This window comes from Penicillium mononematosum, assembly GCF_028829835.1.
Source record: "Penicillium mononematosum strain IBT 11891 chromosome Unknown utg000003l:1.0-8172316.0:1.0-8177699.0, whole genome shotgun sequence".
Taxonomy (NCBI): Eukaryota; Fungi; Ascomycota; class Eurotiomycetes; order Eurotiales; family Aspergillaceae; genus Penicillium; species Penicillium mononematosum.
This window is the reverse complement of record NW_026643273.1, coordinates 4091149-4116529: the sequence shown is the minus strand read 5'-3', so window position 1 is coordinate 4116529 and position 25381 is coordinate 4091149. Positions and strand designations below refer to the sequence as shown.

General features: G+C 50.0%; 13 protein-coding genes across 13 annotated transcripts; 5 read left to right on the top strand and 8 right to left on the bottom strand.

Annotated features, from left to right (window-relative positions):
- Positions 1 to 365: 365 nt before the first annotated feature.
- Positions 366 to 2056, top strand: N7519_006553 (proline permease PrnB; the record flags this gene model as incomplete). The annotated part of the gene is made up of 2 exons (XM_057293329.1): positions 366 to 552; positions 606 to 2056. 2 exons carry the CDS (start codon positions 366 to 368, stop codon positions 2054 to 2056), a joined length of 1638 nt encoding a protein of 545 aa, XP_057148140.1.
- A 519-nt stretch (positions 2057 to 2575) lies between these two features.
- N7519_006552 (TauD/TfdA dioxygenase family protein) lies at positions 2576 to 3796 on the top strand (the record flags this gene model as incomplete). Its single annotated transcript, XM_057293328.1, has 3 exons — positions 2576 to 2678; positions 2728 to 3308; positions 3434 to 3796. 3 exons carry the CDS (start codon positions 2576 to 2578, stop codon positions 3794 to 3796), a joined length of 1047 nt encoding a protein of 348 aa, XP_057148139.1.
- Positions 3797 to 4432: 636 nt separating this feature from the next.
- On the top strand, positions 4433 to 6250 carry N7519_006551 (LipA and NB-ARC domain protein; the record flags this gene model as incomplete). The annotated part of the gene is made up of 1 exon (XM_057293327.1): positions 4433 to 6250. The coding sequence occupies one exon, from the start codon at positions 4433 to 4435 to the stop codon at positions 6248 to 6250; it is 1818 nt and encodes a 605-aa protein (XP_057148138.1).
- A 228-nt stretch (positions 6251 to 6478) lies between these two features.
- N7519_006550 (uncharacterized protein) lies at positions 6479 to 8099 on the bottom strand (the record flags this gene model as incomplete). The annotated part of the gene is made up of 8 exons (XM_057293326.1): positions 6479 to 6579; positions 6623 to 6823; positions 6888 to 7079; positions 7134 to 7392; positions 7442 to 7627; positions 7680 to 7754; positions 7816 to 7941; positions 8001 to 8099. The coding sequence occupies 8 exons, from the start codon at positions 8097 to 8099 to the stop codon at positions 6479 to 6481; spliced, it is 1239 nt and encodes a 412-aa protein (XP_057148137.1).
- A 339-nt stretch (positions 8100 to 8438) lies between these two features.
- N7519_006549 (uncharacterized protein) lies at positions 8439 to 8972 on the bottom strand (the record flags this gene model as incomplete). Its single annotated transcript, XM_057293325.1, has 1 exon — positions 8439 to 8972. The coding sequence occupies one exon, from the start codon at positions 8970 to 8972 to the stop codon at positions 8439 to 8441; it is 534 nt and encodes a 177-aa protein (XP_057148136.1).
- Positions 8973 to 9278: 306 nt separating this feature from the next.
- Positions 9279 to 10091, bottom strand: N7519_006548 (A4/G1 family peptidase; the record flags this gene model as incomplete). The annotated part of the gene is made up of 1 exon (XM_057293324.1): positions 9279 to 10091. One exon carries the CDS (start codon positions 10089 to 10091, stop codon positions 9279 to 9281), a length of 813 nt encoding a protein of 270 aa, XP_057148135.1.
- Positions 10092 to 11268: 1177 nt separating this feature from the next.
- On the bottom strand, positions 11269 to 11880 carry N7519_006547 (hemerythrin domain-containing protein; the record flags this gene model as incomplete). Its single annotated transcript, XM_057293323.1, has 2 exons — positions 11269 to 11694; positions 11776 to 11880. 2 exons carry the CDS (start codon positions 11878 to 11880, stop codon positions 11269 to 11271), a joined length of 531 nt encoding a protein of 176 aa, XP_057148134.1.
- A 588-nt stretch (positions 11881 to 12468) lies between these two features.
- On the bottom strand, positions 12469 to 13948 carry erg9 (bifunctional farnesyl-diphosphate farnesyltransferase/squalene synthase; the record flags this gene model as incomplete). The annotated part of the gene is made up of 2 exons (XM_057293322.1): positions 12469 to 13822; positions 13881 to 13948. The coding sequence occupies 2 exons, from the start codon at positions 13946 to 13948 to the stop codon at positions 12469 to 12471; spliced, it is 1422 nt and encodes a 473-aa protein (XP_057148133.1).
- Positions 13949 to 14332: 384 nt separating this feature from the next.
- N7519_006545 (DnaJ domain protein) lies at positions 14333 to 16020 on the top strand (the record flags this gene model as incomplete). The annotated part of the gene is made up of 6 exons (XM_057293321.1): positions 14333 to 14438; positions 14490 to 14533; positions 14592 to 14685; positions 14745 to 14920; positions 14979 to 15797; positions 15847 to 16020. The coding sequence occupies 6 exons, from the start codon at positions 14333 to 14335 to the stop codon at positions 16018 to 16020; spliced, it is 1413 nt and encodes a 470-aa protein (XP_057148132.1).
- A 526-nt stretch (positions 16021 to 16546) lies between these two features.
- Positions 16547 to 17239, bottom strand: N7519_006544 (uncharacterized protein; the record flags this gene model as incomplete). Its single annotated transcript, XM_057293320.1, has 2 exons — positions 16547 to 16727; positions 16803 to 17239. 2 exons carry the CDS (start codon positions 17237 to 17239, stop codon positions 16547 to 16549), a joined length of 618 nt encoding a protein of 205 aa, XP_057148131.1.
- Positions 17240 to 19229: 1990 nt separating this feature from the next.
- N7519_006543 (uncharacterized protein) lies at positions 19230 to 20423 on the top strand (the record flags this gene model as incomplete). The annotated part of the gene is made up of 3 exons (XM_057293319.1): positions 19230 to 19334; positions 19382 to 19968; positions 20024 to 20423. The coding sequence occupies 3 exons, from the start codon at positions 19230 to 19232 to the stop codon at positions 20421 to 20423; spliced, it is 1092 nt and encodes a 363-aa protein (XP_057148130.1).
- A 559-nt stretch (positions 20424 to 20982) lies between these two features.
- N7519_006542 (uncharacterized protein) lies at positions 20983 to 22797 on the bottom strand (the record flags this gene model as incomplete). Its single annotated transcript, XM_057293318.1, has 1 exon — positions 20983 to 22797. One exon carries the CDS (start codon positions 22795 to 22797, stop codon positions 20983 to 20985), a length of 1815 nt encoding a protein of 604 aa, XP_057148129.1.
- A 590-nt stretch (positions 22798 to 23387) lies between these two features.
- N7519_006541 (Y-family DNA polymerase) lies at positions 23388 to 25276 on the bottom strand (the record flags this gene model as incomplete). Its single annotated transcript, XM_057293317.1, has 2 exons — positions 23388 to 25085; positions 25139 to 25276. The coding sequence occupies 2 exons, from the start codon at positions 25274 to 25276 to the stop codon at positions 23388 to 23390; spliced, it is 1836 nt and encodes a 611-aa protein (XP_057148128.1).
- Between the last annotated feature and the right edge of the window lie 105 nt (positions 25277 to 25381).

Genomic DNA, 25381 nt, shown 5'->3' with positions numbered 1-25381 from the left:
TCCATGTTGGTTATGTGCTAGGTATGGACTCGAAAAAGTTCGGAATATAAGGCGCCGCGATGATGGATATCACCAGAATCAGCGCCTACATGGTCGCATAATTTTGCAGTCTTATCTTCAGCTGGAAGCCTAGTGGCTTACCCCAGGATTGTACCTTTGTCCGGGTGTAACTATGACTAGGTGGCCACGGACCCCTCTACTGACCAGTCATTGATCAGAGATATAGCGGTTTAATATCGCGTGGCTGAGAGTGTCTGTACGACGGGATGAAATTGCCCTGTGGAAAAACCATTTAAATATAGCACATATTCCTGCCGATCGTTTTCATTTTTATCCAGCATTTTCCCCTTTCGTTGTCGTACAAGATGGCGACAATAGAGAATGAACCCCAAAACTTTGGGAGTGATCAACATCCGATCAGCGAGAAGGGCAAAGCACTTAGAAATTTGGTCGAAGCCGATCTGCTCGACGATCGCTATGCAACCACTACCAAACGTGGTTTGAAGAACCGCCATGTTCAGCTAATGGCCCTGGAAGGTACCATCGGAACTGGTAGGTCTGCAGGTTTACGACCTGAGAAAACCAAGATTACTCACGCAAGCCAGGACTTTTCGTGGGTTCCGGCCAAGCCCTGGCCATTGGAGGCCCCGCATCGCTTCTTTTAGGTTATATCTTCATCTCGGCCATGGTTTACGGCTTGGTCACAGCCATCGCTGAGGTTGGCGCCTACCTTCCAGTACACGGTGGAACGATGAGTTATCATGGATTCCGCTATGTGTCGCGGAGTATGGGTTTTGCCATGGGATATCTATACTGGTACTCTCTCGGAATCTTAGTGCCGTACGAGATCACAGCTGCTGGACTGGTTATTGGATACTGGGACCAGAGTGGATCGATCAACATCGCTGTGTGGATCACAATCATGATGGTCGTCATTATCGCGCTTAACTTTATGCCCGTACGAATATACGGCGAGTCGGAGTTCTGGTTCGCCGGGATAAAGATCGTCACTCTGATCGGCTTGTTGATGGTGTCCTTCATCCTCTTCTGGGGCGGTGGACCTAATCGTCAGCGACTGGGCTTTCATTATTGGAATAACCCGCGCCCATTCAATGCGTATCTCACGGCGGGAGATTCGGGCCGCTTCGTGGCCTTGTTGAAATGCACAGTATCCAGCGCCATTGCGTTCATCTTCGCCCCAGAGCTGATTGTGATCAGTGGTGGTGAAATGGAGTCCCCTCGGCGCAATGTACCCCGGGCAGCCCGGAGATACATTTACCGGTTGGTCTTCTTTTACATCTTTGGTGTGCTAGCCATTGGTGTTATTTGCCCATCCGATGCTAGTCGTCTGACCAAGGGCGATGGCACGGTAAGCTCATCTCCATTCGTGATCGGCATCCAGAACGCCGGCATTCCCGTTTTGGACCACATCGTGAATGCTGCCGTCTTGACGTCCGCCTGGTCCGCAGGAAATTCCTTCCTGTACATGTCTTCTCGGTCGCTCTATTCTTTGGCTATGTCAGGCAACGCGCCGCATGTGTTCAAGACATGTAATCGATGGGGTGTCCCATACTGGGCTGTGTCGGCTTCAGCATGCTTCTCGGCATTGGCTTATCTTGCTGTTGGCAACTCCAGTTCGATTGTGTTCAACTGGTTCATCAACTTCACAAACACTTCTGGCTTCATTTCATGGATCTGCTGTTCTGTGGTGTTCTTCCGTTTCCGCAAAGCCGTCAAAGCACAGGGTATTGAGCAACCGTACAAATCAAAGCTGCAGCCGTATGGGGTTTATTTTGGCCTCGCAGGTGCTACACTCATGGTACTCATAAATGGGTTCACAGTCTTCTTCCCGTCGGAATGGTCTGTGAGTAACTTTTTCACCGCATATATCGGCATTCCCGCTTTCTTGATTTTGTACTTTGGACACCGGGCACTGTATTGGAGTGATCCATGGGCGTGGCGCCCGGAGGAAGTTGATATGCACACTGGTTTGGATGAGATTATTGCTGCTGAGCAACCGCCAAAACCGCGGGGCCCTTGGTGGAAGTTTTGGTGATATACATAGTAACGTGAGGAGGCCTCGTGAGTAGCGGACTCTTGATTTCCCGAGGTCCTTCCCACTCGTCGCACTGGAGAACTTTTTGTTTGTCATGTTTGTCATGTTTGTTGGCCTATAAATGTTTGTAATTTGATCTGTTTGCGCTGCTTGGCAATTTTATGACATCAAATATCCGAGCGGGTGTGTTGCCACCACTCACCCACCTTCCACCTTATCGCCATACTGATATCCTGTAACATCCAGTAACAACTAATAGCTCAATATTGCCCCGTAATTCCGAGTTTAGCTTATCAAAAGACTCCCTTAGTGAAATATCCAGCGCCAACCTCTTTATCAGCCCCATCATCCCTCTCACATTCGGTAGAGATTCGGTATACGCCGTTGACCGTTAACAACCTGGTCTTGAGAACTGAATCCCTTAGTATAGGCCAAGAACTATAAAGAATGCCGTGTTAAAACACCATATGAACATCATATTTCGATCTGTGAACTTGGAGATTTGAAGAAAGCGAAACTATGGCCGTGCTGCCACTTACCGTCCGTCCCCTCCAACCTCCTCCGGGCTCAAGCATTGACTTTGGTGCTGAGATTCAAGGTGTTGACTTGGAAAACTTAACTGGTTCGTGGATTCCTATCAACTGCAAGAGCACAAACTAATGGTCATACAGAGGAGCAGTTTGGGACGATTCGGAAGGCCCTCTACGAGCACCACGTCGTGGTGTTCAAACACCAGAAAGGGCTATCACCTAAAGCCCAGTATGAGCTGACCAAGCGCTTCGACCCAGTATCCGACAACTATGGACATGGCAAGACCATTGATGCAAAGCGAAGCATCCTCCACCCTGATCTGAAGACTGTGCCTCACCAGCCACAAGTGCAGGTGATTGGAAACGGGCACATTGATTCATACGAGGGTCTTAAAGATATCACCCTACGCCACCCTCACCACCGGACATTCCATCAAGATCACCTCCCAGAGGAGAAGGATTATGAGTTCACTAGGTTTTATCGTTGGCATATCGATGCTGCGCTTTATGACCTATACCCGCCCCAGGTGACCACGCTTATGGCTGTGAGTGTGCCTAAAGGCCGTCGACAGACATTATTATATGATGATGGAACCGGAGAAACAATGGATGTACCGCTTGGAACAACGGCTTTTGTCAGTGGCGAGCGGATGTTTGAGCTTCTTTCGTCCGAGGATAAAGAATTTGTGAAGACGAGCAAAATCGAATATGCCCCCCCATCCGTAAGACCTCCTATGATATGCTCATACGTATGACCAACCCAACTAACCGCCACGACAGGTACATTTGGATGAGCCAAGCACATTCCCGATCCACGGGACTTGGTATGCATTCAGAAGGCCTTGAGTTGCCCGACTCAGAACTGCCACCTATCGATCCTGGTAAGATCATGGTCTTCCCGATGACCTGGAAAAACCCAGTGACGGGCAAATTGGCTCTGCAGATCCATCCCTCAGCCGTGCGCCGTATCCACTGTGCCGATAGAACCACGATCGACGACTTGGCCCGTGTGCGGGATATTGTCTATAAGTTGCAGCGGCCGGCCATCAGCCCTCAGTATGTGTATCCGCATGACTGGGAGGATAACGACTTGGTGTTATTCAACAACCGCGGTGTGCTGCATTCTGTGGTTGGTGCTTTCAAACCCGACGAGGTGCGATTGTTCCGTCAATGTAACTTGGCGGCTTCGGAGCCCCCGGTTGGAGCGTGAGTGCTTTTGATTTTGCTTCGAAGATTATGTTTCGACAGGCCGCAAGTATAGAAATAGACTCAATTTAAAGGGGCCACCGACTATGTATATTTAAGCTTTTCTAGACTTCAAAGTCCTTCCCTAACGCCTAAGTCATATGTATACCTAGTTATAGTTACCTCCCAAGGCTCCTTTTTCATTGTTTTCATTGTTCATCGCATTCACCAACCTTCAACATCCGCCAATCAGCTGCTCTAGAACTGTTAGACTGTGAGCCAAGGATGCCCAGGTGTTAACTAGCCCTGGAGGTATCCATGGATTACCTGATTCATCGTATTACCTGCCTACTAGTAGGTGCCTAGGTGGGTAGGTAGTTCCAGGATGTCCTTCCTTGAGCCGGCTTGTTTACATACCTTCTTCTTGCATTTCTTCCTACATAGTTAATAAATCTAAGGAAGGTATGTCGAAACAGCTTAGATTACTGCGTATTCTCCATATTCTTGAGAACTACGGAGTACTCAGGTGGTTGATGTACGCAGTCTCAGGCATCCATTTTCTGCCTCAGGCTACAACCAAGCTTGGACCAATCAACATTCTTGGCTGTGCCCCTGAAAACAAAACAGTTGAGTTGGGTGCTTCTCGAGGATCATGTAGAAAATGTCATCTGGATATTTAAACCCAGGTCATCCACCAGGTTCATTTCATATCAGGCGGAAGCCCGTGTCGAACCCGAACTTACGAGCTACGGCGCATGCCGATCAACGGGAAGCAACAGCTTATGCTGCCAGTACCCCGTCTCTTGTGGCCCCATCACAGCCCCCATCATATACAGACCTTTATGGACCGCCACCTCCTAGGCCTGTAAGTCCAGGCTCATTGCCGCGACCAAGGACAGCAGGACCAACTTCATCTCCGGCTCCGCCGCCGACGCCTGTTCAAAAGGCATACAGTGAAGCTCGGCATTTCCTCACTGGTCTAATCAGTCGGCCAACGGAATCAAACAAGCATGTCACCATTTTGCGACATTCCCATGGATTGGTCTTTTACCGTGGACCCACTACATCGGTCGCTATATCAATCTTCGCTGATTCCCCCTTACCACCTGAACACACCTTGTGGCTGCAGAGCAAAGGTTGGAGCGGGAAGACCGGGATGCAATTCAAGTCGTTCCTCCGTCTCCGAGATAGCTGGCTGGATGTGACCCCGGGTATGCCGTTGAGGGCCGACCAGGTGACTCCGGATGATGAACGAGCTTGGCAACGCGACATCAAGAAATTTCGAAAGAAGGCTCCAGCCCGTCCGCGCGACACACATCAGCTACGTGAAACTGCCGTTGTGCGGATTCCAGCCGAAGCAGGCGATGGCTACTTCCAGCTAGTCCTTTGCCAAGGTGTCAAGAAGAAGGTGCTTGGCAATAGTCCCGTGTTCCGGGTGCTCTCTACGTCCACCGCCCCTAGCTCTATCCGCGGCGCGAGCTTGAGCACGCTGCCTTTGGAGGTTGGGGCTATGGTTGTGAGCCTTTATGCGCAAACTGCAGCGCGAACCGCAGCAGGTCCGGCTGCCATAGCTATTCAAGCCAAAGCTGCTCCGTTTCAGGCTAAAGCGGCTCCGTTTCGTCCATCATGGGTGACAAAGTCTGCCGTCCAAAAGGCTTACACGACTAGTGGTATCGAGAACCGCGTGGGCGGTATTATTAATGGCCCTAAAGGCCCTATTGGGCGGCCTCAGATAAATCGAGCAGCGCCAGAAATAGCTGGGAGCGATCCTGTTCCTATCGATGTCGGCCCTCAGCCACCGTTTCCTATGACATTCAAAGCTCGCTGCCAGACTGATCAAATCCCGTACTCCGACAACCCTGAAGATATACCGAAGTTAAGCTTAATTAGAATGCCCGACTGGGTGACGGAGCAGTTAAGGGGTTACTTCTTCGGCTGGGCTCGATTCGAAACCGGGTCGAGCAAAGGTCCCTCGACTAATGAATGGTGTCCAGCTATCTTGTCTGTGCGGGCATTGGATCCTCTCCAAGCAACCAGAGTTAATCTGGCTCAAATATCGAAACGCGTGGTCGCAATTCGACTCCTCGAGGATGTTCCTCTCCGAACAAGCAAAATCGAGATTCGTGTTTTGGGATACCTACGCGCTGATATCCCACCACCCACCGGCACCACGGACAAAGAACTCGCTGAGGCGCAAGTGGCAGCTGCAGAAGCAGCTCTGCTTGCTGATGTATACGACGCATCTGTTGTACAGGATACTCTGACTCACCCCGCGTGGGCCGCAGAACACCCGGCTATGTCAGACCTTCAGCAAAGCTCGAATTGGATTGACCGCACGGTTGAGGGGTATACCAATATCATCAGCCGTGGGCAGAAGTTGGTAGAGCAAGTTCCATTACACCTGGTTGGAGTTCGCTCGGTCACCGATGAGCTCAGAGAGAGCCAAGTTGCCGTAAATGGGTTTTACATTGTCCGCTAAGCCTTGTCAATAAGCTCGTATGTCTTTTGCAGATGCATAACGGACTCTAATATGTAAAACATCCTATGTATAATATTTATTGCAACCCTTCAGGGTTTTTTATATATACCCTCATAATGACAGATTTCAATGGGCAATTAAAATCCCCCATTTGACCGTTTCAATGTCAACACTGCCCTATCTTTGACTATCTCCCGATTGTCCACAGTTTACTCGCAATTGCCTCCATTATTGATTTGCTGATGTACCGTGCAGCAAGTTTTTAGAGTGCTCGATCTCATTGTGCTCGAAACAAATATTCATGATTTTCGCCATTTCCGCACCTACCACTGTCAGCCCGAGTATATTCCAAGGCTGTGGAAACAAACCTACCTGATATTCTATCGCCGGCTGCATCATTTTCATCCCGTCCATTCATTCGAGTGTAATGGAGGACAAGGTCGACCCGTGGCCGACGACCTGTTTGATACAGTTCAAGTCGCATGGGGATGTCGTGCGGTGTGCTACCACAAGGAAGCAAGGTGGCAATGCTGACGGCATCTTCAATTGCCATAGCTGCTCCCTGTCCCATGTCTAACGAGTTATCAGTGTATGTCACTCATTCAGTCTGTCGGGTTGAAGCTGTTCAGTTCCTTACATGGCTGGAACGGATGTGCTGCGTCTCCCAGAAGAGCAGCGCGGCCTCGAGTCCAGGTAGGCAGTGACTCCATATCGTACAAGTCCCATACTTTGGGGTTCTTGTCCGCGCTTGCGATGATTTGCTGAACACCGGGTGAAAACTCAGAAAAGGCCTTGACCATTGTGGTCTTGTCTCCAGCTGCCTGCCAGCCTATTAATGCCAAGTTGTCAGTGCCTTCCTATATCAAACAAGGAAAGCTCTTACAGTCACTTTGGTTATCTGCCTGAATTTCACTCGAAGGGACAAAAGCACAAAGGTTGAGGATTTTGCCATCAGAGCAAGGGTAAGCCACGAGACGCCGGTCATCAGATGCCCACTCAATAAACACGCCCGTGTCTCGCACGAAACCCACCGTGCTTGTATGTTGTCTTAATTGATCTGTGGGGAGAAGCCAACGAAAGCATGACTTGCCGACGGGGTATGGAGAGGGAGATCCCGGGGCGATACTCTGGCGGATCTGGGACTATAAAAAAGTCAGAACGGGGCTACGCCGTATCATCTGATATTCGTACATGCAGTCCATCTGCACCAAGGAGCAAATCCGCTCTGAAAGTGCGACCATCATCGAGAGTGACGGATGGGCAAGTCCCTTCCAGATTGACCTGGGTGATTCTACACCGTGTGTGCAGCGTTGCGGTTTCAAGGGCACGTTCCTTGAGGTGATTGTGCAGTTCAACTCGATGCACGAGGTACCACTCCTGTGCTAAAATTAGAACATCGTCCTGGCTGGGTCCTCTTTCATTCACCTACTGCTTGCCAATGATGACGAGTGTCGGCGAACTCTCTCTTGTACGTCAACTCCCCGTCGAATCCATATCGGTGCATCTGGAGAAAGCAAAACATCAATTTAAGCCACTCTCGCCAAGAGGCAAATCAGAAATCTGACCTCATGAAGCAATGTACCCCCGAAATCAACCGGATTAATGCCCATCCAGCGTAGCAAGGCAGTGCAATTCGGCGGCAGATGAATTGCGGCACCTGTCTCCCTTAAAAAAGCCGACTTTTCCAGAATCTAAGCTGGGTGAGAGACTGGCTTTATAACAACCTTGGTGGTTCCTTCTAGGGGCATACCACAACGCGATGCCCTTGTTTCCCGAGGGCAATGGCTGCCGAGAGACCAGCAATCCCGGCGCCGATGACGAGAACGTCAAGCTGATCTGAGGCTGTCATGGTAAAGAGCCTCGTGCGGTTTTAGATATATTGGCTTCCTGTCACGAATCTCCGACGCAGTATTTATAGCGGTATGCTCTCTCATCCGGGTTCCTAATTTGGAAATCCCCGACACCTATCTCCGAGTCGCCAAGGGGAAGTGGATGCTTAAATGCTGCTAGATCGTCTCTGCAAGTCTTGAATTGCGGTACTTTTGGGCTGAAACGGAAGCCACCGGATGCACAAAAGTGTTGAATATTGTTGGGTTGAAGTGATCGACACTGCACTGATGGCATAATTTCCGTGTTCCTTTCGAATATATCCTGGCCAGGTCGAAAACTATAGACCAAGGTACCATGATCACAAAAGTTCACAACCCATGAAAACAGTCCTTTGTATCGGAGTATCATAATACGGTGCAATATCCACAAATCCATATTTCCGATATAATCGTTGTGCCGCTGTCATTTCAGGTAGAGTGTCCAGGCGCATTCCGCGGTATCCCAGAGCTCTGGCTTGGGCGAGGATCGCCTGGACGAGTTTTTCACCCAGACGTTCTCCGCGAGCTTCCTCGAGAACATATAGACGCTTCATTTCGCACCAGCCATCTGAGCTGCGCCGGAGTGCCACACATCCGAGAGCAGAAGGGAACTGCGGGGGTATGATTGGGTCGACTAGTCCATCTGTATTATGTTCTTGAACACCCGTGTCTACCCGTGCGATCAAAAGAGCTCCCCCTTGAGATGGAGCATATTTCCCAGGGAGAGAATCAAGTTCCTCTTGAAACGATTGAAAGGTGAGGTCGATGCCGAGGGATGTGGCGTAACCAGAAAACAGCGAGAGGATAGAATCAGCGTCTTCGGGGAATTGCGCTGGTTCTATTTGAATTTTCATGGCGGAGGAAGATGAAGTTGAGACGTTCAAAAGTCAAAAGCCAAAGATGTTGATCTTTCCAAGGTTGACAGTAAACTGCGATGACTCATACTTTGAGAAGAAGTGCGTCTCTCGTGTTCGCTTCAACATTCAACTACCCATAAAGCGAGACACTACACCTCAGAGTTATACACTGTATTCAACCATTGCTTTCTTTTGATAGATTTCACGAAATTGAACGAAATATATGAATATCACCCATTGTACAAAACGCCAAACTCATCAACTCCTAACACCAAACAGCCTCCCATGGATATGCATATCAAGTTACTGGTAGGTAACAAAGAACTCGGTGTCACTCTGGATTTCCACATGAGCCTTCACATCACCATTCTGCTGGATATCCAGAACGGCAGCATTGTTGACACCATGTTTCGCACCACCGGCCTCGGCCTGCGCACCGGTAAAGTCTACTCTGTTGAAGTTGACCAAGGGAACCATGCTGTTACCGGTGTTGAAGTCCTCAACTATCCATTCGGCGTTTTGGCCAGCAAGGGTGGCGTCGGCCGAGGGTGCAGACAGAGTCTTGGTAACAGTCTGGCCGCTGGACTTATTCTCGATGATGGCAGCACCCTTGCTGGGCGAATATGTCTCGACCTTCGCGACGATAACGTCGCCCGCCGACAATGCAAGGTCAAAGTTCTCCGCACTCAATGGATACCACTCGTACCAGGCATCAAATGTCTTCTTGCCATCCTGGATATAGGTATCGATGCCAGTTTGCAGAATGGCCTTGGTGTAAGTGTCACCATCAATACCGACCCAGGCGGACACGGCCTGCATCTCCCCGGAGTCGTTGGTGGCCGTTGGCTCGGGGACAGTGAACGTTGCAGACACAGCGCTGTAGGTACCGCTGGCGGGTGGCTGCTCGCGTACCACCCCAGCCCAGTTTTTGCTGTATTGAACATTGGCTCCCGCGGCTGCTTCTTTGAGCAGAACGCCCTTCTTCTCGGCGGGTAGTGACTGACGTGACAGAGTGCCACGGGACTGCAGTCGGTCAATCAGGCCGCTGCGAGGGGCAGCGAAAGATGTGCCTGCTAGTATAGCGGTGGCTAGGATCGTGGTGGATGTGAACTTCATATTGGCAGCGACGGGAGTTTGAGCACTGGGATGTGTACATGTATAGATAGCAAGGACATGAAGCTATGATTTGACTAGCCTAATACCTCTTAGGTTTAGTCTCATGGTACTTATATCCTGCAACTCATGGAAGTTGCATGCGGCACCACATCGTGCCCAATCCGCATGGGGAAACGGAGCTCGTGGCGTGGTACTGATGACCCCGGGCACAAGATGAGAGACATTGATGGACCCGCTAGAGTGGAGATTTGGAAAGAGGAGAAAAGAAATGCACGATCTTCCCGGACATCTGAGTAGCATCGATTAACAGGTTCATGACCTGCAATTGCTGCAGTTGTGCTGATCTTCTCTCTTTCCTGCTGATTGCCCATGGTGAAGGCCAAGGCTGCCTTTCCGTTATCGTCACGATGTGAGACCTAGAGCATATGAGCAGCTCAGCCGAGCTTGCGCGTCTCTGTAATAGGCACATTCCTGGAGACAGAAACATCTGACAGCGGAGCCCCGACGGATCAGACGAAGATCGGCGATCCCGCGATCTGCCATGAGATTCACACAACTTGAAGTGACACGCATTTCAATGAAGATTAACAATGCATATTATGCATATTGTATGCAGTATCGATATTCCCGGGCTTGCGGCTGTTCCACACTTTTCATTTTTATGTGACTGCTTCGTACCGTTGACCCTGCATTCTTACTACATCGACTGATACATCGGCGAAACTGAGAGTGGTTGCTTGGGGAGACACCACCAATAGAACGAGAAATCACCAAAACTAGGCCGAGTGATAGAAAGGTCTTCGAAACAGAAAAGCTCGTGCGAGCGTGCTTGCAATGTCACCTGGGTGCGGTGAGTGCACATACCAAGCAAGGGATGACAACGTGTTCACATTCCTGAGTCCGCCATGGTCGAGCCTCCGGGAACAGTACCGTTAGCACTGGTCGCTTGACTTGAAGCAACTATCTTCGTGCAGTGCCTCGCGTGGGATGGATATTGATGAGGCAGAATCAGATCCCTCGAAATGGCAAACGCGATTGTCTCCTCAGGAGCAAAGAAGAAATAAGAAATAAGAAGGTTCGAATTAAGACAAACATATATTTATAGTGTTCAGGGAAAAGGGATGATATGTTTCTGAAGTAAAATCGTCAAAACTTGCCTTCACTCCATACTTTAATATCACATAGGGAGCTGACGCATCTCGGCAAGAGACCAGAACTTGCGCATATTGGCAGCTCCAAGAGTTTGAACCTCTTGGTCCAAGTGTGTCCACAGAACTTCGCCAAACCCTTCCATCAACCGTTTCACCTCTTCGCGGCGCATATCTTCCTCGCCGGACCGACACTGCTCAAAATACTTCTCAAGTTTCTCAAGTCCCGCATGGATTTGTCTGTGCTGACTCAATAACTCGAGCTCCTTTCGAAACTCAGGCATCCTTTTCGCCAATACGGGGAATATGTGTTGCTCCTCGATGGAGTGATGGAAATCCAATTGCGAGCAGAATTGAAGGCCCAGCGTAATCATCTGACGGGCTGAGAGTGCCCGTTTCCCAGAGCTTTCACATGCCTCCCAAAGCTGGTTCCATATTAAACGGAAATGGCCATGCTGAATGAGAGTTAGTGGATTGTAAAATGAAAATACTCAAGTCGTGAAAAATGTGCCACCTGGGCAAGGTGATAAGCTTACAAATCCTTCCATTCGCTCTGCCATGCGATTATACGCCCGGAAATCACTCGCGGACAATGGAGAGTCGCTTGAGTCACCAGAAGAGGTCATCTTTTTGGAACCCATTGGATTGAGGCTTCGATGAAAACCTTGCCGAGGGATAGAAGACAAGAGAAATGGAAAGCGAAAATGCATAAGTGGACGGGAAGTAATTTGTTGAGAGATATAGAACGATAAACAATCTGGGGTTGATTTGAAAGCCGAGGCTTTTGATTAGGAATTCCCCAGATCTATTTTTTAGTTATAGAAGAGTTCAACTTCCAAAAGATTGATTCCATTTCCAATAGACATATACAAATTTACATATACGGGATATTCCAGATCTTCAATGGATGTTTGCCAACCGTAGGACAAAAATCTAGTACTCACTGGCGAGATAAATCTCCATTTCGATATAAGCACTTCTTCGGCACAATCTCGGCTATAAAAGGGCCGGATCGCAATTTGACATCCGTGCTAGGAATTTGGGTTGGAAATGGGAAGGTTAGTATGCGTGGGTGCACGAAAGAAAAGAAAAGGTTATGATATTATCAATACACGTTGGGGCCACCGGGGACGAGAAAATAGTAACACAATATGCCGCCAGGAGGGGGAATCGAAAATATTAGACAGTAAAAGGTCGTAACGCCGTGTGAGAATAATTTCTTAGGGGTTTCAAAGCTCGGGGTGTTCAAGCTGGTTCTTCACCGGAGGCCGGAAGTGGCCGGACGTGATTTCCTTGAAGGCAAGGTCGAACCGGGCGCCCATCATCCAGGCAGCGAAGATCATGATACTAGCGATAACGACAACGATAACTCCCATGAGAGCCATCATGAAGTACACATCTTTCTTGTTCTCGTCCTCTTCTTGCTTCCTCTTCAGCTCAGCCGCAGTGGCTTCACCAGTGACCTTGCGGTTGGCGGTCTCGGCGGATTGCGTTGGGAAGATGGTCTCGATAAACTTCTCAATCTGTCCGCAGACAATGCTGATCTTCAGGAAGTTGGGGTCCTTGGGGGTATTCTTCTTGTGGATCTTGCGCGTGTACTGGCGGAAGGTGTCGCATAGAACCGACAAGTTCTGCGTGGACTTGTGCATGAGGTCACATGCATCTCCCTTGGTGATCTTGATGTTGCGCTTGAAAATATCGGGATTGCGGAAACACAACTCCATGGTGGCGATGGCCATGGACTGCGGGATCGCACAGAAGTTGAAAACACTCTGCTCTCGCATACCGGCCAGGTAGAACAGACACTCCTCGGCATGCTCCAGCGCGTTCAGAACCATCTCCGAACTGCAGTTAAGGGCTGCGTCGAGGTGCTCGGGCTTGAAGAGATCCTCAAAGTTGTCGACATGCTTGGACCAAATTTCCTGAGGCCAGAATCGTCGGTTATCGTCGAAATCCTCCCGGACGTCACGGATGATATTGGTCTTCTGGAGGAAAAGACCCATTGACTTATGCAAGTTGGGGCGTTTCAACAAAGCTGGGTTACCAAACCCGGCCTCGACAAAGAGGCGAGTAAGGCCCTCGCCAACCAGTCCAGCGACATAGAAACAGTACAGATCGTACTCCTCCTTGGTCTTGACACTGGCATCGTCATTCTCTGCCTTGATGGCATAGTCAGCCATGCCATTGCCCATCTTTTCGGTGATGTCCTTGATGATAGCCTGATACTCGGGCTTCATGTTCATGAACTCGGTGATGACGTGGTTGAACTGAACCAGCAGCTCACGGTCCTTCTCCTCCGGCCTATTCCCAGTGAAAGTCCAGCCATCCTGTGTCAGGATATCCTTAAAGTCTCGGAGGAGAGGTTCCTTCGTGGCCAAGGGAATGGAAGTGTCATCCTCGATGGTATCCAGCCCACGGAGGACCAAGTAGAAAATGCAGATAGGAATCAACAGTTCGGGGTGTAACTCCTTGATAACAGCGCTGAAGCTGCGGCTGGTTTTGTCCAAAAACTTGAAACAGATCTTCTGATTCTCGGTCTCGTTCTGCTCGTTACGCTCATGGGGCGGGTTGTGCCAGACTTTCCTATGCGGCGGGGATGATTAGCTTGGCACGTCATCTCCAACGAATTTCCAGAACATACCACTGGATAATTGACCTCAGCTCCATGGGGTGAAAGGAGTAGTAGAGAGCATTGCCGATGAGACCCATGATGGGCGGGGGAGAGGCGCGTAAGCTGGAAGTTCAAGGAATTGTTAGAAGGCGAAGTAGCCTAATAGTGTAAACCGGATCCAGGAAAAAGAAGGGAATTGAAGCCGAGAATTAATCAAAAACACAAACAAACAACAGAACCTGGGGGAACGGCGGATGGGGAGGGAAAAGGGGAAAAGGCCAGACAGATTAAAAGCAGAGTTAGCTTACACGTGACTGGAGCAAACCATGCATACAACCCCACATGATATCAGCGCCAACTCCCGAAAAATATCTTGAGGTTCTGCCTAAACAACAACAGGTCTACTGATTTTCCTTTCTTCAGACCTTTGAATTTTATTTTTCCCCAACCTGCCTGTTCTCAAATTAGGCTCGGTCGCTGCGATGGTTGCCGATACTGCCTACTATGATGCCCTAGGTGTGCCACCTACGGCCACCGAGCTGGAAATTAAGAAGGCCTACCGGAAACTTGCTATTGTCACTCACCCAGGTATGCCTGTCTTTGAATTACCTTGCCAATTTTTCTAATCCATTGTTGCAGATAAGAACCCGGGAGATGAAACCGCACACGAACGCTTCCAGGCGGTATGATTGCGCAACAACAATGATGCATTTACACGAGGCTGATATCCTGCTACTATAGATCGGTGAGGCGTACCAAGTCCTGAGCAATGAAGATCTCCGAAAGCGATATGATAAATTTGGCAAGGAGGAGTCGGTGCCTGGTGGTGGCTTCGGTATGTCCATTACATGCGTACTAATGACCAGGGCAACGTTTCTGATTTGTCGTGTACAGAGGACCCGTCCGAATTTTTCAGCATGATCTTCGGTGGTGAGGCATTTGTTGATCTTATCGGCGAGATTTCCCTCATGAAGGACCTCACCGCAACTATGGACATCACGATGCAGGAAATGGAGGAGGAAGAGCTGGCCCAGTCCGCGGAAGAGAAGCTGAACATCCACGACGAGGAGGTGAAGGCTGCAGCTGGAGCCCCGACCCCTGCTTACGAAACCCACGATACGGCGGCAGGGGCCGCACCTGCAGCTGCAGCTGCAGCTGCCGGCCCATCCGAGAAGCCAACCACCGACCAGAGCTCTGGCACCAGCACCCCCCCGGCGCAACTTCGGCCAACAGGCCCTCATGGACAAATCCGAAGAAGAAGCTCGCATGGAGGCAGCCGGTCTGTCCCAGGAGGAGAAGGAGCTGCGCAAAAAGGAGAAGAAGAAGGGTCTGTCCAAGGAGCAGCAAGAACGCCTTACTGCCTTTGAGGATGAGCGCAGAAAGGCTCGAGAGGATCGTGTCAACACACTAGCGAATAAGCTGATTGATCGTTTGAGCGTTTGGACTGAGACGGACAAGGGCAAGGATGTGTCCCATGCTTTCGAGGAGAAGATCCGACTCGAGGTCGAGAACTTGAAGATGGAATCTTTCGGCCTGGAAATTCTCCACGCTGTCGGCCAAACCTATGTTCAGAAGGGTACTTCCTTCCTCAAGTCACAGAAGTTCCTGGGTATCTCTGGCTTCTTCTCCCGGTTGAAGGACAAGGGCACCCTCGCGAAGGAGACCTGGACCACCATCTCCACAGCCATCGATGCACAGATGACTATGGAGGAGATGGCCAAGATGGAGGAACGCGGCGGTGAAGATTGGACTGACGAGAAGAAGGCCGAATACGAGAAGAAAGTTACTGGCAAGATCCTCGCTGCGGCGTGGCGTGGCAGCAAGTTCGAAATCCAGAGTGTCCTGCGTGATGTCTGTGACCAGATTCTGAGCGACAAGCGGACCCGGCTTGAGAAACGTGTTGAGCGTGCGCATGCGCTGGTGATTGCCGGCAATATCTACGCGAAGGTATATTGACGTCCGTTCTCTGCAGGAGTACCACGCTAATCACTTTTAGGCCGCACGCGACCCCGAGGAAGAAGGCGATTACATGGCCTTCGAGCAGCTTATGGCCGAGGCCATGAGCAAAAAGGGCAAGGATGAGAAGGAGAAGGACAAAAAGAAGAAGAAGTCCAAGCACGACCATGAGGAGACCCACGGGAAAGAGCCTGTGGAAGAGACCACTGTCTGATTGCTTCATTATCCATCTCATTTTTTTGTTTCTGGTTGAGTTTCATCTCGTACCTGTTCTTTCTTGATAGCCGGTTCATTATATCCTGGACATACATGTTGGGTTTGCTTTTTACCTTCTCGCCTGTTTCCCAGGACGATTCTGCTTTTTACAGCGACTGGACGCTTACCGGTTGCGACGGCCAGTTTGTTCAAGCGATAGATTGGACTATATACCTCCCTTTCTCTAACTAGTCGCAACAGCACGGCAACGGTTTGATGATTGTATGGACATAGATGCTCTTAATAATAACATTGGAAAACCATTGGCATGACATTAGTTATTATTGGTACTGTAGGTGGTATACGAATGTTGAAAATACGCAGAACATGTAACCAGTCCCCATGAAACCAATTACTATTCCTTGCAGCGGCCACGACACCATGGTGAGGCGATCATTCTGGATTATGTGGTGCTCGGCGGGCGAGTAATGGCTAAACCGTCGACTGCTCCGCTGTTCATGAAGAAGACCATTAGCATCGCAATATCACAGCTTCAGTGGGACTATAGGATTCGCACTCATCGGCACTGGGTGGGCAGGGTCAGCGCTAGTCTGGGACACACCACCCCCGTTCTCCTTCTTGACAGACTGGTATCCAGCCCAGTCAGACACCAAAACGCCACACATGGCAAGAATGGTGAATACGACAAGGGCAAGAAAAATCAGCCTAGATATGAGTTGAGCGTCAGGTCAGTTCCTTGTGCTGCATGTGTATTGACTAGAAACTGTCTAGGGAACCTACCAAAGGAGCACGCCAAAAGCAAGCACGGCATTGTAGTAGGGGTTTACACTAGTAGCACCACCAAGCAGACTGGCGAGGTCAGCGAAGCATGCCAACCAAAATACCATAGTGACGAAATAAGTGGCCACGAAGATAGCGGCGAGGACAGTGTTGAGTTTTGCGCTCACGAAACCCTTGCGATTATAGTACCAGGGCAGTACTAGGGCGGCGACTGTCACAAGGATAGTCCAAACTGAAGAGAAAACAAGGAAGACCAGGATAGCCGGAGGATCCACGTCGACTTGACGATAGGAATAGCCCGAATATGCGCTCCAGGTGGTGACTCTTTGTGTGCCAGAATATGCGGCGGCAACGAAAGCTGAGAGGCCCAGCTCGACTATGGCAAAGGCCAAGGACGTGCCCAATAGGACACACAAGATAATACTGAGAGCCAGCATAGTGAAGTCAATGTATAGCTAGGGTATAGCTACTTTGGAGGGCGCTGCAAGCGCAAGAGTATCAAAGAAACAGGACTGCTCGAAAAGGCACCAAAGGGCAGGATCCTTTGGGCTTTATGGTTTCTCCCACGGGCACGCAATGGAGCTCGTAATCGGAAACAGCTCAGGATGAGCCTTATTTTAGGAGCTTAACGCCACCAAGCAGTGTTGACTCCAGTGACTCGTGTCCGATACGAGCAGCCGCATAGAGATGGCGTCCATGCTGATCCTAATTGGTATAAGGTAAGCGAATGGGTGCTTCAGGGGTATCATGTGGAGTTGAAGTTCCGTGATCTCAAAACGGGGGTGTTGGCAGAGGGCTGAGAGATGTCATGTGCCGAGATGTGATGTGTCCCTCCAAGCCTTCTTTCGCTTTTCCTTTGATGCATCACCAGGTTTATACGAATGCAGAGAAAGCCTATTTGATACTCACAGCCTGCTGGATTTGTCCCTCCCAGTTGACTTTGGACATCTCGTATTTCTTCGACTTTCGTGTTGTGCCCGTGCACTGACCTGGCTTACAGGGCTGTTGATGAACTTGACCAGGCCAAGCATTTCCCCACACGGCCTTGGCTATTGACATTTTGGGGGTCATTAATCTTGTCCAGGGGCAAAGAAAGCTCTAAACGAGGCTCTTTTTCCCAACTTGGGGCTTTCCTATGTGTTGATTTACATATCAGAGTGATTCTGACTGGACGGAATTCTTGCGTCGCTACCGATGGCATATCGCTGACTTGCTGCAGTACAGCATCCTTGGAACGGTCTATGTTGTAGATATCCTTGACAGTTTTAAGGCCACTGTCATTGGGAAGCAAGCACTATTCGAAGGTTCGAGCACAACTACAATCCGGGAACATTTCCAGCAATGGGCAACGACTGCCATTCAGGCTAAGACGTTTCGCCTCATGTGCTCAGGTTCTCCAACGTTGAAGCGGCGTGTTACCGACTCTGTCCTTTTGTTAATAATAGTCGGTGCAAGCGTTATTCGAGCTCTCGTTGACGAATACAATAACAAAAATGTGTTTCAATATGCTAAACGGGTGGTAGAGACCAGGGTCACTTGGAATACTACGACCCAGAAGTATTAGAGGAGTGTGAGCCGGAGGACCTCATTGATAACGGTTACGATCTCATCGAAGGATGTACTGTGGACGCCGCGCTCCCCGGTTTCTCTAGGATGGGCGAGGATGGTGAGTGGGATTCGGTAGAGGGGAGGATGGTGAGTGGGATTCGGTAGAGGGGAGGCAGCAAGGAATTGTATATATCGTACGATGTCGGTTCTAATCCCTCCGACCGAGATACCGAGTACTTTGTCGATCAGGCTGATTCATGAAGATCTAATTGGATAAATTTCATTGAAAGTTGGCACAGGGCTTGGTCGAATGATTCGGAGTTGATTGCAAACCTCGGTAGACTGGGCCACACGACTCTCTTGGACGGTTGAAGACATTTCATAAGTGTTTTATTTAGCGTAATATCTCATATGTGTATACACACATATACACAGACTTGTGTTGTGCATTGGCAAGGTGAAGTTTCCCCGCGCGAGGCTATATTCCTCGGTCCGTTCGTTTTAGCATGAGATCTACAATATTGTACTTCACGACTTGACAGACATTCATCGTCATAGGCAATATATTTTGATAGAAGAATGAATGTATATAAAAAGTGCAGTGACTTGGTCTTGGTAGAGAGGATCACATCTCAAGATCCTCCAAATATACATTTAAAGAGTTATTCTAATCCCTTGATTATAGAGATGGCATCATTCTCCATGTCCAGTATTAAGGATGTTCCGCTATTGAACTCCTTGTTACAAGCCTCACCGCATCAGCAGATACTATGTGTGCTGCTAGGGCTAGCAACATATCTAGCGTTGGTATCTTCATTGCGTTTCCAACGACGGCAGATACTTCACAAGAAATATAGCGACTATGGAACGAGGCAATCCATGCGCAGCATGACCGATCAAGATGCCTGGGCAATTCAAAAGACAATCATGCAGACCGAGTTTCCCTTTATTGTGCTCAAGTCACTGCAGTTTGCCCTCTTCCGTGTATGTGAATCCCATCCCAGTACATGACTCGAAGTTAATAGAGGCAGACATATGGCATTCCAACGATATCCACCCTACTTCTGAAGACATCGCAGTTATCAGACTCCACGACATCATTCAAACGATATGCCGACACAGGCACGCTGATCGGCGAATTCATGGCCTTCGAACCACGCTCCGAGCGAGCGCACACAGCAATAGCCCGAACCAAGTTCCTGCACAAGGGCTACCGAGCTACCGGAAAGATCCTCGAAGCTGACATGTTATACACCTTAAGCCTGTTCGCCCTCGAGCCAATCCGGTTTGTGAAAGTATTCGAATGGCGCGAGATGACTGAAATGGAACGTTGCGCTATCGGGACATACTGGAAGAGTCTTGGCGATGCGTTAGGGATCAGCTACGACACTTTGCCCTCTGGAAAGACTGGCTTCCAAGATGGGATTCATTGGTTGGAGGAGATTGGTGCATGGAGCGAGGAGTACGAAGTCCAGCACATGAAGCCACACCCTCGCAATAAAGAGATTGCGGAAAAGACCATTGACGTGCTGCTATATAACGTGCCAACCTTCTTGAAGCCGTTCGGTGGGTACTTCGTGTCATATCTGATGGGCGATAGACTGCGGACCGCAATGATGTATGTATCCTAACTCATCGAGCACCACGCACAAAGTATCTAATGGGGTTTCTAGGATGGAAGAACCACCTGCATTCTTCAGCGGCGTACTCGCCTCGACATTCAAGCTTCGCCAACTATACCTGCGATATCTATCACTCCCACGCCCGAACTTCATGCGTTTGGATGTGTTCACTGAGAAACCGAACGAACACGGCCGCAACTGGGTGTTGATATACGAAGGAGCTCCGTTCTATGTGCAGCCCACGCTCTGGAACCGCTGGGGGCCGATGGCGTGGTTTAAGTGGGCGCTTGGGCAACCTTTGCCTGGTGATGACGGCGACAAATATTACCCACAGGGCTATCACACCCATGATCTCGGACCGAAGTATTTCGAGGGTAAGGGGTATAAGGAATTGGAGGATTTCAAGGAGACTCTTCGTCACCAGCGGATGGGACGGTGTCCATTTCCATGATGTGGGACTGAAGTGAACCCTGTTGATGATGTCGACCATGAATATAATGATATTTGTGTTTTGCAAGTTGCAGAGAGTAACCATAGTGAATTCTGGCCTTTCGTTTCTAGAACAATCAAGACATGAGATAATGACAGAACACAACATTAAAACAACATAATCGACAGTCTAGCATTCTCAAGCGTTCATGTCAATTAGTGTGGAAACAAATAAACACAAGACAATAGTTGCACATCGGGTATCTTTCAAAATAGCCAAGAAAAAGCGTTCGAGATGGATGAAATGATCCGGTATAGAAAGGTCTATCACTGACCATCCTGTCTGATGGAAATTGTGAACGCAATGGAAGAAAGGCATGAAGCTGAGAATCTCATAGTACAAATCGTTAAGCCCCAAAGAGTGAAATAATGGCCTGTATCAATCGAAGAAATGAAGGGATGAATCAGAATGAAAGGCATCGAAAAAGGGTATTGTGCAAATGTATGAGCAAGAAAGAGAGGGGAAAAAAAAAAAAAAAAAAACGAATCGTCCCGCCAGGAGACGAGGGCAAGAAATAGCATCATGTACTCGGATCAGCAGAAATAGATGGCCTAGGAGATAGTGTTCCAATAGATGGCGATTCAGCAAATGACGACTCGGAGGCATCCACAGGAGAAAAGATGGCGTTATATTCAGTTGAAGGGCTCAAAAGACCACGGCCGCTCTCACCGATTTCCCCCAACTCTTCAGGTGCTAGGACTCGGCCACCCAGCTCAACGTCTTGAACGTGGACATTGTACTCAAGGGCCCGCTGTCCTTCTTTGATGAGTTCTTCGGTCCATCCTAGGCAGCGCTTGAGGCTTTGATTCATCCTCTGGCTGTCCACGAGCACCTCCTGATGTCGCGCCAAGTCAAGCATGACGCGTTTCTCATCATTGACACGGTGCTTGGCATCATGCTCAGCCAGCGAGCCCGGACTCAGGACGCTTTCATCAGCGATTGAATCCTCGTCGCTGATGTCGGACATATCATCTTGTGACCGGTTGGAAATCTCACTTTCGCCTTCATCCAGCTCACCAGTTACTGAGAGTGCCGCTCCGGAGAATGAGCGAGTGGACGGTGCCATTGATATCCGCCCCGAGCGGCTCAGTCGCCGGAATCGCCGAAGCTCCGCCTTCTGTTGCCGCATTTCGCGCTCTAGGGTACGGTTGATGGCTAGTAGTGAAGAGTTGCTAATTTCCAGATCCATGATCTTGCGCTCGGTACGCGCATTGAGAGCTGCTTCGCTCGGACCGTCGGATTTCCCGGGGCTGAGCGGTGCAGGAGGGTATGTATCAGTTGAGGCAGTGGATCCATTGCTGAAGATGCGAGGGCGGAGGGTGGGTATCTGTTCCGACATCACGGGCGCTGTCCCTTCACCAAAATAGCTCCCGGATACGATGACTGGGCTTTCGCGCAAGCCATCTTGTGCATGGTTATCATGGCGGCCCGAGTCGACACTTGAGGACTTGGTATGTCGGATCTGTTGCGGTCGTGGTTTCTCGCCGTTTGTACTGGACGACGGCGAGCCAAGACGCGGAATAAGCCCTAGTCCATTCTCAGCGCTGGCGATGTACGGTAGCCTCGCATCTTCCGGGGGGTTTGGAGCCACATCTGGAAGACCGGGAGAACTCAAACGCGAGGAGGCAGGTGTTGGTTTGCTGGCGGGCAGGGGGCGGGGGAGACCACCCGATCGGCGTTTGGCAGAAGTGGACGCAACATTCGGTTGTTCCCCCGGCGATTTGCGCTCTTGGTCTCCGTTCGCATATATGAAACTCGAGGCTGGAGATGTCTTCCCCTGTGGCCTCGGGCGAGGGGCATCTGGCGGCTCAGCAGAATGTGACGATCGTGCATCGGACGCATGAAAGAACAGCGGAGTTCCCGATGTCATATCTGAGAAAGAATTCGGACGTGACGTAGGCTGATTCTCTGCCGTCAAGGTCTTTGCCCTCAAACTTCGTGATTGTTCCGGCTTGACCCCGCGAGCCGGGCTGCGGTCTCGACGGCCATAGCCGATTGTTGACTGGGAGTAAGGTGTATGTGGAGAGGGAGAGGGGGCAGGTGATGTGTTTGTGGGGGAGTAGAGAGCGCCATCTCGCCGGGTGGTTCGAGGACCAGATCGTGGAGTGACGTTGGCGCTTAGAAAGGTCGGGACCGCGGGGGAGTCGTCCTTGGAGGGGGTGGAATAGGGGTGGTCGGGTTGTGCAAGGCGGCGTGGAAATCCTGGACCTGCACCTGGACTTGGGCTTGCAAGTTTTGGTGTCAGGGGAGACTTGTTACTCCTATGAAATGCAGCGCTGAGGGTGGGCGTAAATGGTTTGGCGAGACTGCCATTGTTTTGTTTATCGTAGGTCATAGTTGCGGGGGGTGCAGGTTATGGCATTGCCAGGTGCCACAGGACATGAGCATGATGGCACCGGCCAATACAAAGAATCAGCTGTTTTTTTCCGTCTTAACAGGGAATTTGTGGCCTGACGGAAGGGAGAATCAAGAAAGTCGAAGAGAAAGTCGAGTGACGAAAACAATGCCACCCGATTGGGTTTAGGGCGGCGCTTCACCGCAACGTGGAATTCCTTACTTCGAAGGTCGAACTATTGATATTTGGTGATCTTGGGGGTACTTGTGAGACCTCTATTGTCTGTGGGAATTGGCTCTACTCCGTACAACGCCCTAAATTGGCATGTCATTGCCAATACGACCAGAGAGAAAAAGCCCCCTTTATCCTTCTTGCCCCTAGATATCCCGCTTCTCTCCCGAATCTGGCGGTTGTCAAGTGGGGACTGAAGAACGGTGAGCCTGCAATAAAACGATAATTGCTGCATTCCGCATTAAGCCTGGGGCTGTGGAGAGCAGGAGCTCGGTGCTGTTTCGTCTGGATGACTGGCATTGCATGCCATTCAAGCTTCACGCAGGCCCGACGAAGACGCTTCCACGGGGGAAAAAAAGTCATTGGAAAAAAAGCCGCTTCTGTTTTGGGTCCGTTTCAGGAATATCAGTCTGTGACGGCATCTTCCTTTTCCTAGAATTGTTGGGTATCAAGGTTGTTTCTTCTGATGTGTCCTGCACCACTTCTCGGATCGTCTGTCTAGAGAGACAGAAGTCCACATGCTCGTTAAAAGTGCGATCATCCGCGACCTGTGGTCGTGTACATATCGGGCAATCCCACATCGGGGGTTCTTCAACCACCTCTTGGACTGCAGAGGCCTCTGACCTGCGAGTGACAGAAACATCAGGCGTTTCTTGACTCAGCTGCTCTAGATCATTCATCTCGTCCTGGATTTCCTGCCGAGCCGCCGCCTCGAAAGCCTCCTCGGCACAAATCTCGTGATGTGTATCCACACCAGAGGCCGGCACAGGAGTGGGCTCAGTGGCAGGTTTTGGTTGTGCTGCTACGCCAAAAAAGTTAATCCCAACTTTCTGAGTGCTGACCAGATTCGAGCAGCGAAGACCGAGAAGCCGGAGCTTCATGCCCGGGATATCCTTCTCAAGCTTGGCGAGCATGGGCAGAGCAAAGGAATACAAATCTTTTGCCAGGGAGACGGCACGAGATGGAGCCGTCTGGCGCGTGAGCACTTCGAAGGTATGCAGTTTGACTTTCAGAACAAGCGTGCGGCCTTTGAATTGAGTCCGTGCCAGATCCTTTTCAAGCTCCTGCGCAGCCCACCAGAGCTTCGCTCGCAGTTCCTCCTTGTCTCCAATCTCATGAAACGTAGTCTCTGTACTGACACTTTTACGCTCATGGGTCTCGACAGGCTCAATTTTGGTCCTCCCAAGACCGAGGTAGCACTGGGCCAGGAATTGGAAAGCCTTCTCCCCAAATAGATTGGTCAACAATGCACGATGTGGGAAGATATCACCACACTTCTTGACGCCTATTGATTCCAGCTCTCGCTCGAATACTCGGCCAATTCCATTGACTTTGCGGACCGAGAGGTCGTGCATGAATTCCATGATTGCATCACGGTCATTGGGGACTTGAAATTGCCCATTGGGCTTGTTGATGTTGGAGGCAATCTTTGCGATCTTCGCATTAGCAGCAATTCCGGCTGAAACAGACACCTTGGTCGTTTCCAATATCTCAGCACGCATCCGCCGAACAACTTCGTCAGGCTCCAAGTGGTTTTCGTTGCAATATGCTGTGATATTCAAATAGGCTTCGTCTATACTCGCACTCTCGAAAAGAGGGTCATATTCGGCCATGATAGCGCGGATTTCTTTGGCCTTTGCGGTGTATTTCTCGTAGTTCTGCGGCAAAAGGACCAGCTGCGGGCAAAGCTTTTTCGCGACAAACGAAGCCATACCACTTCTAACGCCAAACTTCCTTGCCAGATAGTTGCAGGTTGTCAAGACTCCTTTACCGACCGCCATAGGCACTTTCTTCAACTCGGGCCGGTCAAGCTCCTCGACAGCGGCAAAGAACGCGTCACAATCCACATGGACGACATGCTGAGAAATATCACGGCTCAATTCTAGTTCAGCGAGGTATTCATCGGCACGTCGTAGCTCACTGTTCAAGTCTAGACGTTCTAGCCGTGCCTTTTCTTTTACGATTCGCTCGATTTTTAACGTGAGGTTTCGATCCCGCTGTTGTTCGTGATTAAAGAACTTAGAGCCCTTGGAGGCATTGTAGATAATCTCGGATACCTGAGAACTCGAGTTCAGCTATAGCTCAATATAGATACAATCATCAAGCGCACCTTTTGCTGATCGACTGAGTCTTGGCCCGCTTTGGTTAAAGAGGGACCGAGTAGCTGATATTTCAGAGTGCCAAATTCTTCACCAGGAGTTGCATCAGGCTGTGGATCACTGGCAGGATTCTCACCTGAGCACTCCATGATTTCCAGCGTCCCATCGATGGCTGATGAGATGATGAAGAGGTGAGAGCGCGGAGCCGATTTGACGCGGAGTCACGTGGACACGCGTTTCAATTTGCGCGAGCC